The 15404-nt window shown below is 38.2% G+C and overlaps 1 protein-coding gene across 15 annotated transcripts in view; it reads left to right on the forward strand.

Moving 5' to 3' along the window:
* Positions 1 to 15404, forward strand: part of CASK (calcium/calmodulin dependent serine protein kinase) — a 416202-nt gene that overhangs the window by 319653 nt on the left and 81145 nt on the right. For 8 of the 15 annotated variants that reach the window (XM_081041785.1, XM_081041786.1, XM_081041780.1 and 5 more), the window contains exon 11: positions 964 to 981. The exons of the other annotated variants lie outside the window; for them this stretch is intronic. In XM_081041785.1, coding sequence (XP_080897911.1) covers positions 964 to 981 — 18 coding nt within the window. The remainder of the gene's footprint in view (positions 1 to 963; positions 982 to 15404) is intronic. 15 annotated transcript variants of the gene reach the window in all.

A 15404-nucleotide genomic window follows, 5' to 3' on the forward strand; every position in this document is an offset into this window, starting at 1 on the left:
TTCCTTTTTAAATTGGCATGGGTTTGTTTTACAGTACAAAACACAAAGCGCTTTTCATCATTACCCAAAAGTTCTTCCAAGCCCATGGCAAAAAGAAAAAACTGATCATAGAGCATGTGCTTGTAGGGAGTGAGTGAGAGCATGCGGAAGGAGGGGTTAGAGAGAGAACAGTGTAAGGTCACCAACTACCCTTTCTTGAGATGGACTGTCTTTCATCTTTAAATAATGCCTTTTCTATTTTTTCTATGAAATGATGATAAATGATAGGTTGTGAGATATTTTTAATGACCTTCTTTGACAAAATTAAAAGCTGACAATCCTATTTCGGTCCCCCCAAAATTCTATTTAAAATTACAATTTAAAAATGAATTTAAAACAAACCAGCTTCCTAATTTGTCATATATGGTTAGGTATGCTGTTTACATTCTAAAACAATTTTTATAGAAGAGATTTTTTTCTTTTTTTGCATTTGATGCTTTTTATTTTATTTTTTATTAAATTTATTGGGGTGACAATGGTTAGTAAAATGATATAGGTTTCAAGTGTACAATTCTGTAATACATCATCTATATATCACATTGTGTGCTCACCACCCAGTCAGTTCTCCTTCCATCACCATATATTTGGTTATTGCAATTAGTCTGTCATACATTCACTGTAATTTGTTGAGTTTAATCTTATGATAAACAGTATATTGACACTCTGTTACTTAATAATCCAAAGTGGAAATATTCTGTTCTCATATTTCAAATCAAAGAAGTCAGAATCAGAACCCAGTGTTTTGACGACTGAAACCCTAAACAGTCCCAGTGAATGTGCTCATGGAACACAGGGGCTCACTTTGGGCTCAGCTGGGGGACCACGCTTCCTGGGCTCATCTACTGGGCCCAACTGTGGCTTGATAACCTGCTTGCTCTAAAATCATACTGTTTGTTGTTTGTCCATATGCTGCCTTCCTCCTAGGACTTCTAGCAGCAGAAAGTAGGTATCCCTTTGTTTTCCTCTAAGGTTTAATCTTTTATGCAGAAGTGTTTCGCTTTGCATGGTTTATAATCAGCTTGACTTTTTCCTTGGCTGTTTGTGTTTAGATATTTAATTATGAATTTTAACACTGCCTGATCATAAACTAAAAACTTACATGTGTTGATTTCCTGAAGCATTGTTATACAAATAATATTAACTTCTCACTTCTTTCATCAGAGGAAAAAGAGGCAGTGTTAAAATTTTAACTGTACTTAATATTATTTCACATCTGAATTTCAAGCATAAATACATTAATTCTGGGGAGAGGTTAACATTTTATTTTGTAGTTTGCTTTCAAGAAAACTGTCAGGGTAAGTGAATTTTCCTTCGACAATTGCATAATCTATAAGCAGTTTTTATTACTCTCTGTTACTATTTTCAGTTTATTAATATGGAGCTATGAAATAAACTCCTGAATTCATGTCTCTTAAGTTTTACCATCAGAAAGAAGATTGATAAAGAATAATGTAATGGCTAGATTTATATTACAAAGGGATAGAATTTGAGTATGTAAGAATATAAAGTAAAAAGTATGTTACAAATTACACACAGATGCACAAATGAATACAAGTAAAATTAAGGCAATCTGAGTAAGATGGGTGGATTGCATCCATGTCAGTATTCCAGTTGTAATATTATACTGTAGTTTTGTCAAATGTTCCAGTGGGGAAACTGAGCAAAGTATACAAGGGCTCTCTGTATTATTTCTACAACTGCATATGAATCTATAATTATCTCAATAATAATTTCAATCAAAACAAAAGGATAAACTTTACCTTAACATTGTGTTTCCTGGAGGAAAAGTATATAAGAAACAAAGATAAATTAGAAAATCTGGAAGCCAATAATTGAATTCATTGTCACATTTTGTTGCATTAATTACTTGTAGCTCAAATTGCTGCAGATTTAATATAGTCATGCATGGATTAACAATGGGGATACGTTCTCAGAAATGTATCATTAGGCAATTTCATCGTTGTGCGGACATCATAGAGTGCACTTACACAAACCTCGGTGTAATAGTGTATGCTATACTTTTATGTGACTGGCGGCACAGTAGGTTTGTTTACACCAGCATCACTACAAACACATGAGCAATGTGTTACACTATGACATTATGACAGCTGTGACATCACTAAGCAATAGGAATTTTTCAGCTCCATTATAATCTTACAGAACCATCATTGTATATGTGGTCTGTTGTTGACCAATATGTCGTTAACTAGCATATGACTGTATAAAAATATCACAGTATATTAGTTATCTATTGCTATGCAATGAATAACTGCAAAGCAGTTTTTATCATCTCAGTTTCCATGAGTCAGGACTCTGGGCATGGCTTAGCTGGGGGCCTCTGGCTCAAGATCTCTTGAGACTGCAGTCAAGCCTTCGTCCAGAGCTGTGATCTCATGTGCAGGCCCAACTGCAGGGGGAATCCTCTTCTAAGCTCACTCACATGGTTGTTGACAGGCTTCAGATCCTCACTCGCTAGTGGACCTCTCCATGGGGCTGGCCACAACACAGAAGCTTGCTTCCCTCAGCATGAATGATCAGAGAAGGAGGGCGAAAGTAAGAGAGAGAGGGCCCAAGACAGAAGCCACAGTCTAGAACCTCATCTCAGAAGTGACATCCTATCCCTTCTGCCCTATTCTGTTCATTACAAGTGAGGTAGTAAGTCCAGCCCACACTCCAGGGAAGGGATTCATTGTACAAGGGCATGAATACCAGGAGGCAGGGATCTTGGGGGCCATCTTAGAGGCTGCCTACCACATAAAAGTTAATGACTGTTGAAGTGTAAGGCTCTTCCCATATGTAACTGCTTTTGTTTCTTCAGATTTAGCACCCCTCTCCTTTTAAAAAACACAAAGTCAGCAGACCTATCATGTCATTTGGGAATGAAAGCATCTTGGAGGTAACAGGTAGTGCTTTTCCTTAGTTGTGAAGCTTTATTTGAATGGGCATTAACAATTAGCAGAATGTTATTTCAAGTATTTGGACAAATTTGTGCACAATGATGTTATTGTTTGGAAACATAGACTATTTTAACAAGCATAACGGTATTAGAATTATAGCATCTGTACTCTAACAGAATGTATTTGCAGAGTTTACTTCTTTTAACTAATAAATTTTAAGGTATCTGTACTATAATCTATATATAAAGAATCTAAAGCATTTATCACCATGTATAAGTTTTCATAACTTCAATTAGATACAGCTCAGCTGCTTAAATCCAAAACACAATTTCCGTTACAGGATTGCTTATTGCTTATAACTTGATTGATAACCAGAATTTTCTTTGTACAGTGGGAATAAAAGGTGTTGTCCAGGGGGTAGGGGTAGAGAGAAGAGATTGGTTGGAAAGGAACACGAGGGAACTCTTTTTTTCTTTTTTTTTAATTTTTTATTGGGGAATATTGGGGAACAGTGTGTTTCTCCAGGGCCCATCAGCTCAATGTCGTTGTCCTTCAATCTGATTGTGGAGGGCGCAGCTCAGCTCCAAGTCCAGTTGCTGTTTTCAATCTTTAGTTGCAGGGGGCGCAGCCCACCATCCCATGCGGGGATTGAACCGGCAACCTTGTTGTTCAGAGCTCTCGCTCTAACCAACTGAGTGAGCCATCCCACCGCCCCTCCGGGCAGCTCAGGGGCAGTTCATTGTCTTCAATCTAGTTGTGGAGGGCCCAGCTCACTGGCCCATCTGGGAATCGAACCGGCAACCCTGCCGTTCAAAGCTCACGCTCTAACCAACTGAGCCATCTGGCCGCCCTAAGGGAACTCATACATATATATATATATATATATATATATATTATTAGTTTCAGGTGTACAAAACAAAGTAATACTTAGACGTTTATCATTTATATCCCTCACACTGTGGACCCCCCTAACCCCATCCATTATCTCTCTGACATCGCACCGAGCCATCACATTTCCACTGTCTCCACTCCCAATGCTGTACTCCGCCTCTTGTAAGTATATACATACATATATATGCATATATATATATAATTATAGTGGGCATTCATTATTGTTCAACTTCAGGTGTACACTGCAGTGATCAGGCATCTACATCTTCCCTGAGGTGGTCTCCCAAATGGGAGACGTCTCCATCAAATACCCTACAAAATCTTTGCATTATTAATTACGTTCCCCAAATTAATTTTCAAAACCCCGTGGCCATCTTGTGGTTACCGACTGTTTTCTAATCCCCTCACCTTCCCCCTTATCCCCACCCCCCCGCCCATCTAACAACCCTGTTTTTCCTCTTTGTCTCCAAAACTGTTTCTAATTAGTATATTCACTTATTCTCTTCTTTAGATTCCACATATAAGTGAGATCATATGGTACTTGTCTTTCTCTGTCTGACTTATTTCACTTAACGTAATGTTGTCTAGGTCCATCCATGTTGTTGCAAATGATAAGATTTCTTTCTTCTTTATGGCTGCGTAATACTCCATTGTATAAATGTACCACAGTTTCCTAATCCAGTCATCTACCGATGGGCATTTCGGTTGTTTCCATGCCTTACCTATTGTGTAAAGTGCTGCAATAACCATAGCAGTGCATAAAGATTTTTGAATTGGAGTTTTGGGTTTCTCCGGATAGATACCTAGGAGTGGAATTATGGGATCATAGGGTAGTTCCATTTTCAGATTTTAGAGATACTTCCATACTGTTTTCCATAGTGGCTGCACTAATCTGCAATCCCACCAACAGTGCACAAGCGTTCCCTTTTCTTCACATCCGTGCCAGCACTTGTTGTCTGTTGATTTATTGATGATAGCCATTTTGATGGGGTGAGGTGGTATCTCATTGTGGTTTTTATTTGCATTTCTCTAATGCTTAGTGAGGTTGAGCATTTCTTCATATGTCTGTTTGCCATCTGTATGCCATTTTTTAAGAAAAATGTCTCTTCAAGTCATCTGCCCATTTTTTAATTGGCTTGTTTGTTGCTTTGGAGTTGAGTTGAGTGAGTTTTTTTATACTTTTGTGATATTAACCCCTTATCAGATATATCATTGGCAAATATCTTTTCCCATTCAGTAGGATCCCTTTTTGTTTTATTGATGGTTTCCTTTGCTGTTAAAAAACGTTTTAGTTTGATGTAATCCCACGTGTTTATTTTTTCTCTTACTTCCCTTGAGTGAGGGGATATATCAGTAAAAATCTTACTCCGGGTAATGTCTGTGAAGTTTCTTCCTATATTTTCTTTTCTTTTTTTTTTTTATAGTCCTTCATTTTATTTTTTTTTAATTAATTAATTTATTTATTAGTTTCAGGTGTACAAAACAAGGTAATACTTAGACGTTCATCATTTATATCCCTCATACTGTGAACCCCCCTCCCCCCATCCACTATCCCTCCGACCTCACACTGAACCATCACATTATATATATAAAATTATAGTTGGCATTCATTAATGTTTAGCTTCTGATGTACAATGCCATGATCAGGTATCCACAGTATCCCTGAGGTGGTCTCCCAAATAGGACGCATGTCCATCGGATACCCAACAAAATCTTTACAACATTATAGAATACCTTCCCCAAATTAATTTTCAAAAGAAAAACCCTGAGGCCATCTTGTGGTTACTAGCTGCTTCCAAATCCCTTCACCTTTCCCCTTATCCCCAACCCCCTCCCACACACCCATCTAACCACTCTCGGTTTTTTCTCTGCGTCCCCAAAACTGACTCTGATTAGTTCATTCACATAGTCTTTTCTTTAGATTCCATATATAAGTGAGATCATATGGTACTTGGCTTTCTATTTCTGACTTATTTCACTTAACATAATGTTCTCTAGATCCATCCATGTTGCTGCAAATGATAAGATTTCTTTCTTCTTTATGGCTGCGTAATACTCCATTGTATAAATGTACCACAGCTTCTTAATCCAGTCATCTACCGATGGGCATTTTGGTTGTTTCCATATCTTGGCTATTGTGTAAAGTGCTGCAATAAACATAGGAGTGCATATAGATTTTTGAATTGGAGTTTTGGATTTCTCCGGGTAGATGCCTAGGAGTGGAATTACTGGATCATAGGGTAGTTCCATTTTCAGATTCCTGAGATACCTCCATACTGTTTTCCATAGTGGCTGCACTAATCTGCAGTCCCACCAACAGTGCACTAGCGTTCCCTTTTCTCCACATCCGCGCCAGCATTTGTTGTTTGTTGATTTATTGATAATAGCCATTTTGACTGGAGTGAGGTGGTATCTCATTGTGGTTTTTATTTGCATTTCTCTGATGGTTAGTGAGGTTGAGCATTTCTTCATATGTCTTCTTGCCTTCTGTATGTCCTTTTTAGAGAAATGTCTCCCCAAGTCCTCTGCCCATTTTTTAATTGGGTTGTTTGTTTTTTTGGAGTTGAGTTGAGTAAGTTTTTTATAGATTTGTGATATTAATCCCTTATCAGAAATATCATTGGCAAATATCTTTTCTCATAGAGTAGGATCCCTTTTTGTTTTATTGATGGTTTCCTTTGCTGTGAAAAAACTTTTTAGTTTGATGTAATCCCACATGTTTATTTTTTCTCTTACTTCGCTCGCGCGAGGGGATATATCAGTGAAAATCTTACTCCGGGTAATGTCCATGAAGTTTCTTCCTATATTTTCTTCTAGATATTTTATGGTTTCAGATCTTACATTTAAGTCTTTAAGCCATTTTGAATTTGTTTTTGTATATGGTGTAAGGAGGTGGTCCAGCTTCATTTTCTTGCATGTGTCCGTCCAGGTTTCCCAACACCACTTATTGAACAGACTATCTTTACCCCATCGTACATTCTTGCTTCCATTGTCGTAGATTAGATGGGCATATAGGCATGGATTTACGTCTGGACTCTCTATTCTGTTCCATTGATCTATGTATCTATTTTTATGCCAGTACCATGTTGTTTTGATTACTGTAGCCTTGTAGTATAGTTTGAAATCAGGTATCGTTATACCTCCCACTTTGTTCTTATTTCTCAAGATTGCTGAGGCTATCCGGGGTCTTTTATGGTCCCATATAAATTTTAGGATTATATGTTCTATTTCTGTGAAAAACGTCGTTGGTAGTTTGATAGGAATTGCGTTGAATATGTATATTGCCTTAGGCAGTATGGACATTTTAATTATATTAATTCTTCCTATCCATGAACATGGAATGTGTTTCCATCTATTTATGTCTTCTTTCATTTCTTTCTTCAGTGTTGTATAATTTTCTGAGTACAGATCCTTTACATCTTTGGTTAGATTTATTCCCAGATATTTTATAGTCTTTGGAGCAATTGTAAATGGAATTGTTTTTTTAATTTCTCCTTCTGCTATTTTATCATTGGTATATACAAATGCAACTGATTTCCGAATATTAATTTTATATCCTGCTACTTTACTAAATTCATCTATCAGTTCTAATAGTTTCTTGGTGGAGTCTTTAGGGTTCTCTATATATAGTATCATATCATCTGCATATAATGATAATTTTACTTCCTCCTTACCAATTTGGATGCCTTTTATTTCTTTCTCTTGTCTGATTGCTGTGGCTAGAACTTCCAGCACTATGTTGAATAGAAGTGGAGAAAGTGGGCAACCTTGTCTTGTTCCTGATCTTAGGGGGAATGGTTTTAGCTTTTCCCCATTGAGTATGATGTTAGCTGTGGGTTTGTCATATATGGCCTTTATTATGTTAAGATATGATCCCTCTATTCCCACTTTCTTAAGGGTTTTTATCATAAAAGGTTGCTGTATTTTATCAAATGCTTTTTCTGCATCTATTGATATGATCATGTGATTTTTATTTTTCATTTTGTTAATGTGGTGTATCACATTAATTGATTTGCGGATGTTGAACCACCCCTGCATACCAGGGATGAATCCCACTTGATCATGGTGTATGATCTTAATGTATTGCTGAATTCTGTTCGCTAATATTTTGTTGAGAATTTTTGCATCTATGTTCATTAGAGACATCGACCTGTAGTTTTCTTTTTTTGTGGTGTCTTTGTCTGCTTTTGGGATCAGGGTGATAGTGGCTTCGTAAAAAGTGTTTGGAAGTCTTCCTTCCTTCTGGATTTTTTGGAAGAGCTTGAGGAGAATAGGTGATAATTCTTTTTTGAACGTTTTTAAAAATTCACCTGTAAAGCCATCTGGTCCAGGGCTTTTGTTTGTTGGGAGATTATTGATTACTGATTCAATTTCCCTGGTGGTAATCAGACTGTTCAGGCTTTCTGTTTCTTCTTGAGTTAGCCTTGGAAGGTTGTGCGCCTCTAGAAAATTGTCCATTTCTTCCAGATTGTCAAATTTGTTGGCATACAGTTGCTCATAGTAATTTCTTAAAATTGTTTTGTATTTCTGTGGTGTCTGTTGTCACTTCTCCTCTTTCATTTCTGATTTTATTAATTTGGGTGCTCTCCTTTTTTTAATGAGTCTGGCTAAAGGTTTGTCAATTTTGTTTATCTTTTCTAAGAACCAACTCTTGGATTCATTGATCTTTTGTATTGTTTTTCTGGTTTCTATTTCATTTATTTCTGCTCTGATCCTTATTATCTCCTTCCTTGTGCTCCCTTTGGGGTTATTTTGCTGTTCTTTTTCCAGATCCCTTAAGTGTGAAGATAAACTGTCAATTAGTGATGTTTCTTGTTTCTTTAGGTAGGCCTGCAGTGCTATGAACTTCCCTCTTAGGACTGCTTTCGCAGCATCCCATAGATTTTGGGTCATCGTGTTCTCATTCTTATTTGTCTCGAGATGTCTTTTGATTTCTTCTTTGATCTGCTGCTTGACCCATTCATTATTTAGTAACATGTTATTCAGCTTCCATGAATTGGTGTGTCTTCCTGGTTTATTTTCCCTGTAGTTCATTTCTAATTTCATAGCACTGTGGTCAGAGAAGACAATTGGTATCATTTCAATTTTCTTAAATTTATCAAGGCTTGTTTTGTGGCCTAACATATGATCTATCTTGGAAAATGTTCCATTTGCACTTGAGAAGAACGTGTATTCTGCAGCATTGGGGTGAAATGCTCTGAAAATATCGATTAAATCCAAGTGGTCCAAAGTATCATTTAAGGCTGTTGTTTCCATATTGATTTTCTGTCTGGAGGACCTGTCCCTTGTTGTCAGAGGTGTGTTGAAGTCCCCTACTATGATAGTGTTGCTGTTGATCTGTCTTTATGTCCATCAGTACCTGTTTTATACATTTAGGTGCGCCTATGTTAGGTGCATGGATGTTTACTAGGGTTATGTCCTGTTGTCGGATTGATCCCTTTATTATTGTATAGTGCCCATCTTTGTCTTTTAATATGTTCTTCATTTTAAGGTCTATTTTGTCAGATATAAGTATTGCAACTCCAGCTTTTTTCTCACTTCCATTTGCATGAAATATCTTACTCCAACCCTTCACTTTCAGCCTGTGTGTGTCTTTTGATCTGAGGTGACTCTCTTGTATACAGCATATACAAGGGTCTTGCTTTCTTATCCACTCAGCCACCCTATGTCTCTTGATTGGAGCATTTAATCCATTTACATTTAAAGTGATTATTGATAGGTACATAGTTATTGCCTTTTTTAAATTTGTAGTTATATTGTTTTCATCTTTCTTCTCTTTACAGAAGTCCTTGTAGTATTTCTTGCAATGCTGGCTTGGTGGTAATAAATTCCTTTAGCTTACTCTTTTCTGGGAAGCTCTTTATCTCTCCATCAACCTTAAATGATAGCCTTGCTGGATAAAGCAATCTAGGTTGTACGCCTTTGTTTTCCATCACTTTGAGTATCTCCTGTCACTCCCTCCTGGTCTTCAATGTTTCTGTAGAAAAGTTATTTGATAGTCTTATGGGAGTTCCCTTGTATGTAACCCTCTGTCTTTCTCTTGCTTCTTTTAGGATTCTCTCTTTGTCTTTAAGCTTTGCCATTTTAACTATAATGTGTCTTGGTGTGGACCTGTTTGGGTTCATCCTGGTTGGAACTCTCTGCACTTCCTGGGCTTGTATGTTGATTTCCTTGATCAGGTTAGGGAAGTTTTCGGACATTACTACTTCAAATATGTTCTCAATCCCTTGCTTCCTCTCTTCACCTTCTGGTATTCCTATGATGCGCATGTTGTTGCACTTGATGTTATCCCAGAGGTCTCTTAAACCATTTTCATTGCTTTTTATTGTTTTTTCTTTCTGTTGTTCTGTTTGGGTGATCTCTGCTAACTTGTCTTCTAAGTCGCTGATTCGATCCTCTGCTTCATCTAAACTGCTGGTAATTCCTTCAAGTGAGTTCTTAATTTTGGTAATTGTGTTCTTTCGTTCTAACTGGTTGTACGTTATGATTTCTACATCCTTCTTTATGTCTTCTCTAAGCTCCTTAAACATTCTTATCACCAGTGTTCTGAACTCTGTCTCTGATAGGTTGGTTATCTCTGCTTCATTTTGTTCCAGTTGTGGATGTTTCTTCTGTTCTTTTATTTGGAACATGTTTCTTTGTTTACCCATTCTGGCTGACTCTCTGTGTTTGCTTTGATGTATTAGGGAGATCCCCTAGAGTTCTTAGTTCTTGCTGGGTTATCTTATGTAGTATATGTCCTTTATATTTGACTTGCACTACTTCGTTCTTCTCCTCTGCGTGTGCTCCAAGGGTGACTCTTGTGTTGTGTATATTGTCCTGTTAAAGAAGATCTTTAATTGCTTTTCGCTTGTGAGTAGGTGGGGTTAACTCCTAGGCTGACTAGTTGTGAGACTTGGCTCTGCCCACCGCAGGGTGTTCTGCTGCGTAAGGATTGACCACTTCAATGTGGTTTGGCCTCTATTGGCTCTTGTGCCTGTAGAGAATTCCCTCTGGGTGTGTGACTTGTAGGTCAAACACGGTAGTACTCTGGTTTGGCCTGGAGTTGGCCTCTGGATATGTTGAATCTTGTGCCTCTTAAGCTGGGCCCTGGTAGGGAAATTTCAGAATAAAGCAAATCACCAAGCACAACAACAACAACTACAAAGAAAAAAATCAAATACATTCACATGAAAAAACACCCGATAATCCCCACTCAACACAGGCAAAGATATCAAAGATATAAAGACAAAACAAAACAAAGCAAAACAAAAAGCAGCGCCAGTCTTGGCTGAAGCCCACCAAGTAATCTCCTGGTTGTCCTCTGCTGTACCAGAGAGTCCCCTGCGTATTGTGCAGGCAGAACCGGTCACCTGGTGCCCAGCGTGACTTTGGGACTGTGGATTTAAATGCATGGGGCTGGGGGGTCTGAATGATAGTTTTTACAAAGTCAGTGCTGTTTCTGCCCTTGCCTGCACATATGCACACTAAGAGTAGCAACACCAGCCCTGTGTCCAGTATTCCTGAGTCTTAGGGCACTTCTTCCGTGTGTGTGGGGGGTGGGGGCGGGCAGGAGATTTCTAAGCTGCTGAAAGCCGGTAGCTGCGTCTGCTACTTACTGCTGATCTCTGGGAGTGCCTCCGCAGTTGCAGTTGCCCCGCCCTGGGCAGGCCAGAAAGGGTGGGGGCTGGGGGGTGGAGGAGTCTCTTCTCTCCTAGCCCAGCCAAAATCACACTCTTCCCAGCCTCTTCCCTGGGTCAGAGCTGCCTGTCAGTCTTCCCAGAGCCTGAGCACTACAGTCCCTCTGTAATCTGACACTACTCCTCAGTTCAGGGGCCAGTTTAAGTCTCTGGAAGGGCGGGGGTAAGATTGGAGGAGTGGGGGGCAGGCCCAGGTATGGAGTCTGTGTACTTTGTCCGCCCTAGAGCCCACCAAGCTGCCCCCCTGGCGTGAGCGATCAGCTGTGGGACGCAGGGAAAGAGCCCACCTCCTGGCTTTTGTATTCTCTGTTCCGCCCTGGGGACCCCTGTGTCTTTACAGCTGCGGGTTACCGCCGCCGCCGCAGCCACCGCCGGCCACAATTCCACCGCAGGACCGAGTGTTTCCACTCCGCTCCCTTCCTTCTTCCCCTGCTCGCCCAATTTGCGCACCTTCAAGTAGTCCTTCCACGAGTCTCTTAGGAGTCTCTTAGCTGTTCTGCGTGATGAGCAAAGAGTTATTTGATGGGTTATATGTCCCGTTTGTAATAAGATCCGGAGGAGAACTCAGAAAGTGCGCCCCACTGCCCCCATTCCTATGACGTCACCCCGGGAACTCTTTTTGAAGTAATGAAAATGTACATTTAAATTGGGGAATTTTAACTTAATAAATTATACCTTAACAGATTTTTTTAAAATGCTATTGTGCTTGCAAAGAGGGGGCTTTGACTGAGTGGGTGATATGAATGTGTGTGTAGAGATTCAGTGTTGTAGAAATAGGATTGCTAACATGGTAGGAAAGAGAGGTTACTAATAACTCTTCAGACGAAGCTAGACTAGATTCAGATGCTGAATTTTCTCAGTGATACTAGCTTTTATAACTATACATATAATTTTTAAAATATACACATACAAATCTTTGTTACTGAAAAAACTGCATACATGGGTATGCAGTGTATACATTTATCAAAACTCATTCAATGAAATATAAGATTTATATATTTCACTCTACATAAATTTTACCTGAGAAAGAGAGAAATATTAAAAATCCATGCTAAAGTGTTTAGGGATGAAGTGTACTGATGTTGCAAATATTGCGAACTGTTAGCAATTGTAGAATCTGGGTGGTGAGTACAATTCTTTCAATGTTATATGTTTGAAATTTTTCATAGTAAGACATAGAGGGAAATAGTGTTAAGACAGACCCACCCTACTTTGAGAACTTTTTTGTTTAAACATTCTACTATTTATTTTTCTGTCCTTCCTTCAGGTTATTTTTACTCAGTCAACATTTTTATGAAATTTTTTCACTCTTGTAATGAAATTATTTTAGACTCAATGTTTTTATTGACCTTAAAAGCATATTCCTCTTTAAAGAAATAGACTCAGGGACAGTTTTACAACATTTTGACAGGTTTATGCCTTTTTTGACGATTATTTCATAATAGCAGCAGAAAACTTTCAAGAAACTTGTTTGTATCAGTGAGATTTTTAGAAAAAAATAGAAATGTTCAAAGTTAAAATGTTAGATTATCAACCTAATTTTTAGATACAAACTTATTACCAAATGAGTCGTGCAGAAATTAAAGTACTATTCTGAAGGCAAGGCTTGATTGCTTTCGAATAAATTTATCATTGTGAAAGTTTGGACCAAAGTCTCAGAAAATAAACCTTATATGGTAAATAGAATTGAGATTAAAGAGAGAATAGAAATTAGATATCATCTCATTACCAAATGCAAATTATTCAGCTGCCTTGCTGATGGTGCGATATGGTTTCAGGGGTCTCCAGTCTAGAGTGGATTGTTAGAGACCTGAGTTCTAGGATGCACTCTTCTGCTCACTGCTGTGGTCCCAGGGTCATTTAACCCTGCTGAGGCTCTGATTTTTCAAATATAAAAATACTTCCTTGCAGGACAGGGTTATTGTGGAATCATATAAGGTAATAAGTATAAAAGAACTTTGGAAATCATAAACTGTTATACAAATATAAGTATTAAAATAATCTTCACCATGACTTTGAGGAAACTGCTATAAAATTAAACGTTTTCTGTGATTTTGTTATAATGCTTTTATTTTCAATCTTACAGAATTTGCTCAGGAAAAATCATTTTAATTGAACATGTTTTTATTGTGTTTTTTTTGTACAAAGCACTCTGCAAGTGAAGCCTGGAATGCAAATGTGAATAGGATACCTACAATCCTGTCATTAAATAAATTGGCTTCTAAGGAGGTGAACTCGTACTCTTTATTTATTGATTTTCTTCAAGGTAGTTACAAGTTTATACAAAAGTCTTATAGAAAAAACACCCTATTCAGTTTTTGAGAAAAGTGAAGAGTTCTTTCAGATATGACAGTAATGATCAACAAAATAAATACTAGTAGCAGCATAAGAGTGTGTGTGTCTGTGTGTGTTGTATTAATTATTACTACTGCCTCTGTGTTTAAAATAAATAGCAATGGGAAAGCCCTAGAAATGTCTTTGTATACATTTATATTTTATAATGAATTGGAAAAATTATGGGACTTTTTGATGGACTTGATATTGAACTACAGATATCAATTATACACACCTATCAGACTAAGAATGTATTCTGTGGTTCTGCTGATCATACCCAAAGAAAGAAATAACAGAACTAGAAGAGGTGTCAATGGAAAGTGTTAAAATTATCAAGGGTGAAGAAAGATTTTGAAGTTAGACCAACACTATGTGTTTATTCACTTTTAAACAAGGAAGGAAAAATGGATTAAAAATCAATTTTCCTACCTAATTGCAGAAACTTAAAATTAGGGGCACGTTTCAGAGTTTGCAATAGGCAACTTGAGTATAGCTATGGAAATGCTTCCTTTCATGATTAGAAATTCACAAAGTTAATCACATTAGAGTACAAGATAAGACTATAAATCAGTTCAGAAAAGGTAACAGATTCAAGGAGGTTAAATAGAACTGTTGACCTGGTGGGTCTTGCCTCCTGGAAACACAGGCTAACAGATGCCTTTGTGCTTTCCAACAAAGCATCCCCTGGGCCCATACAAGCAAATTAGACCCTAGGTGAAGGTGTTGAATTCCTGCTCATCCATCTCCTCTCTGAGGCTCTAGGCAGCCTTCTTCAGTGCCACTTTGTTTTTACCTCATCTGTGTCGTTTACATCAGGGTATAAAATAGGCTGTGTACTTTACACAGCAGCCTGAAAGTCCCTTCCTTGAGGCCATAGATCACACCTGTTTTCTCTGAAGCCCCTGCCTAGCATCTGGCAAAAAGCAGGAACGTTCAATAAAAGTTCTGGTTATTGACTGACCCAATAGGGTTCAAGTTCTTTTTTCACCTCCACACCCATGCATAAACCACGTGTAGCTTCTTGTTGAAGGTTCCCCCTGTGTTTCCTGGTATGTCCAATTAATAAGTCAGTTAAAGCATAGACTTCGGAGACAGACACACCGGAGTTGAGTCCTGACTCTGCCACTTAGAGCTGTGACCTTCCTTGGCCTCTCCGAACCACAGTTCCCTGTCTGGAAAAGTCGGGTAATATATCTACCTTACTGTGTTGTCCTGGGGATGTGCCTGGCACATAATAAATAAACACTCAAGAATTGGGAGCTGCTGTTATTATGATGTTTCTTTAGTACTGAATTAATTCAGTGAATACTTTGTGGATGTTATAAAATGAATCAAATATAAACCTGCCTTAAGGACCTCACATCAGAGAAAAGAAGAGTGAGCAAGTGCACACATAGGGTAACCAGCGGAGTATGTTAGTGGGACAGGAATAACGGAGCTTTGGGAGTTCACAGACCAACAAATGATACGTCCCTGGTCTGGTACAGCCCAAATTACTTCCCAGCCATTACACTTGCCATCTTAGTATTTGCTAGACACAGTGTTGTTTTATTTTAACTTTATA

Source organism: Rhinolophus hipposideros (assembly GCF_964194185.1).
Source record: "Rhinolophus hipposideros genome assembly, chromosome: X".
NCBI lineage: Eukaryota > Metazoa > Chordata > Mammalia > Chiroptera > Rhinolophidae > Rhinolophus > Rhinolophus hipposideros.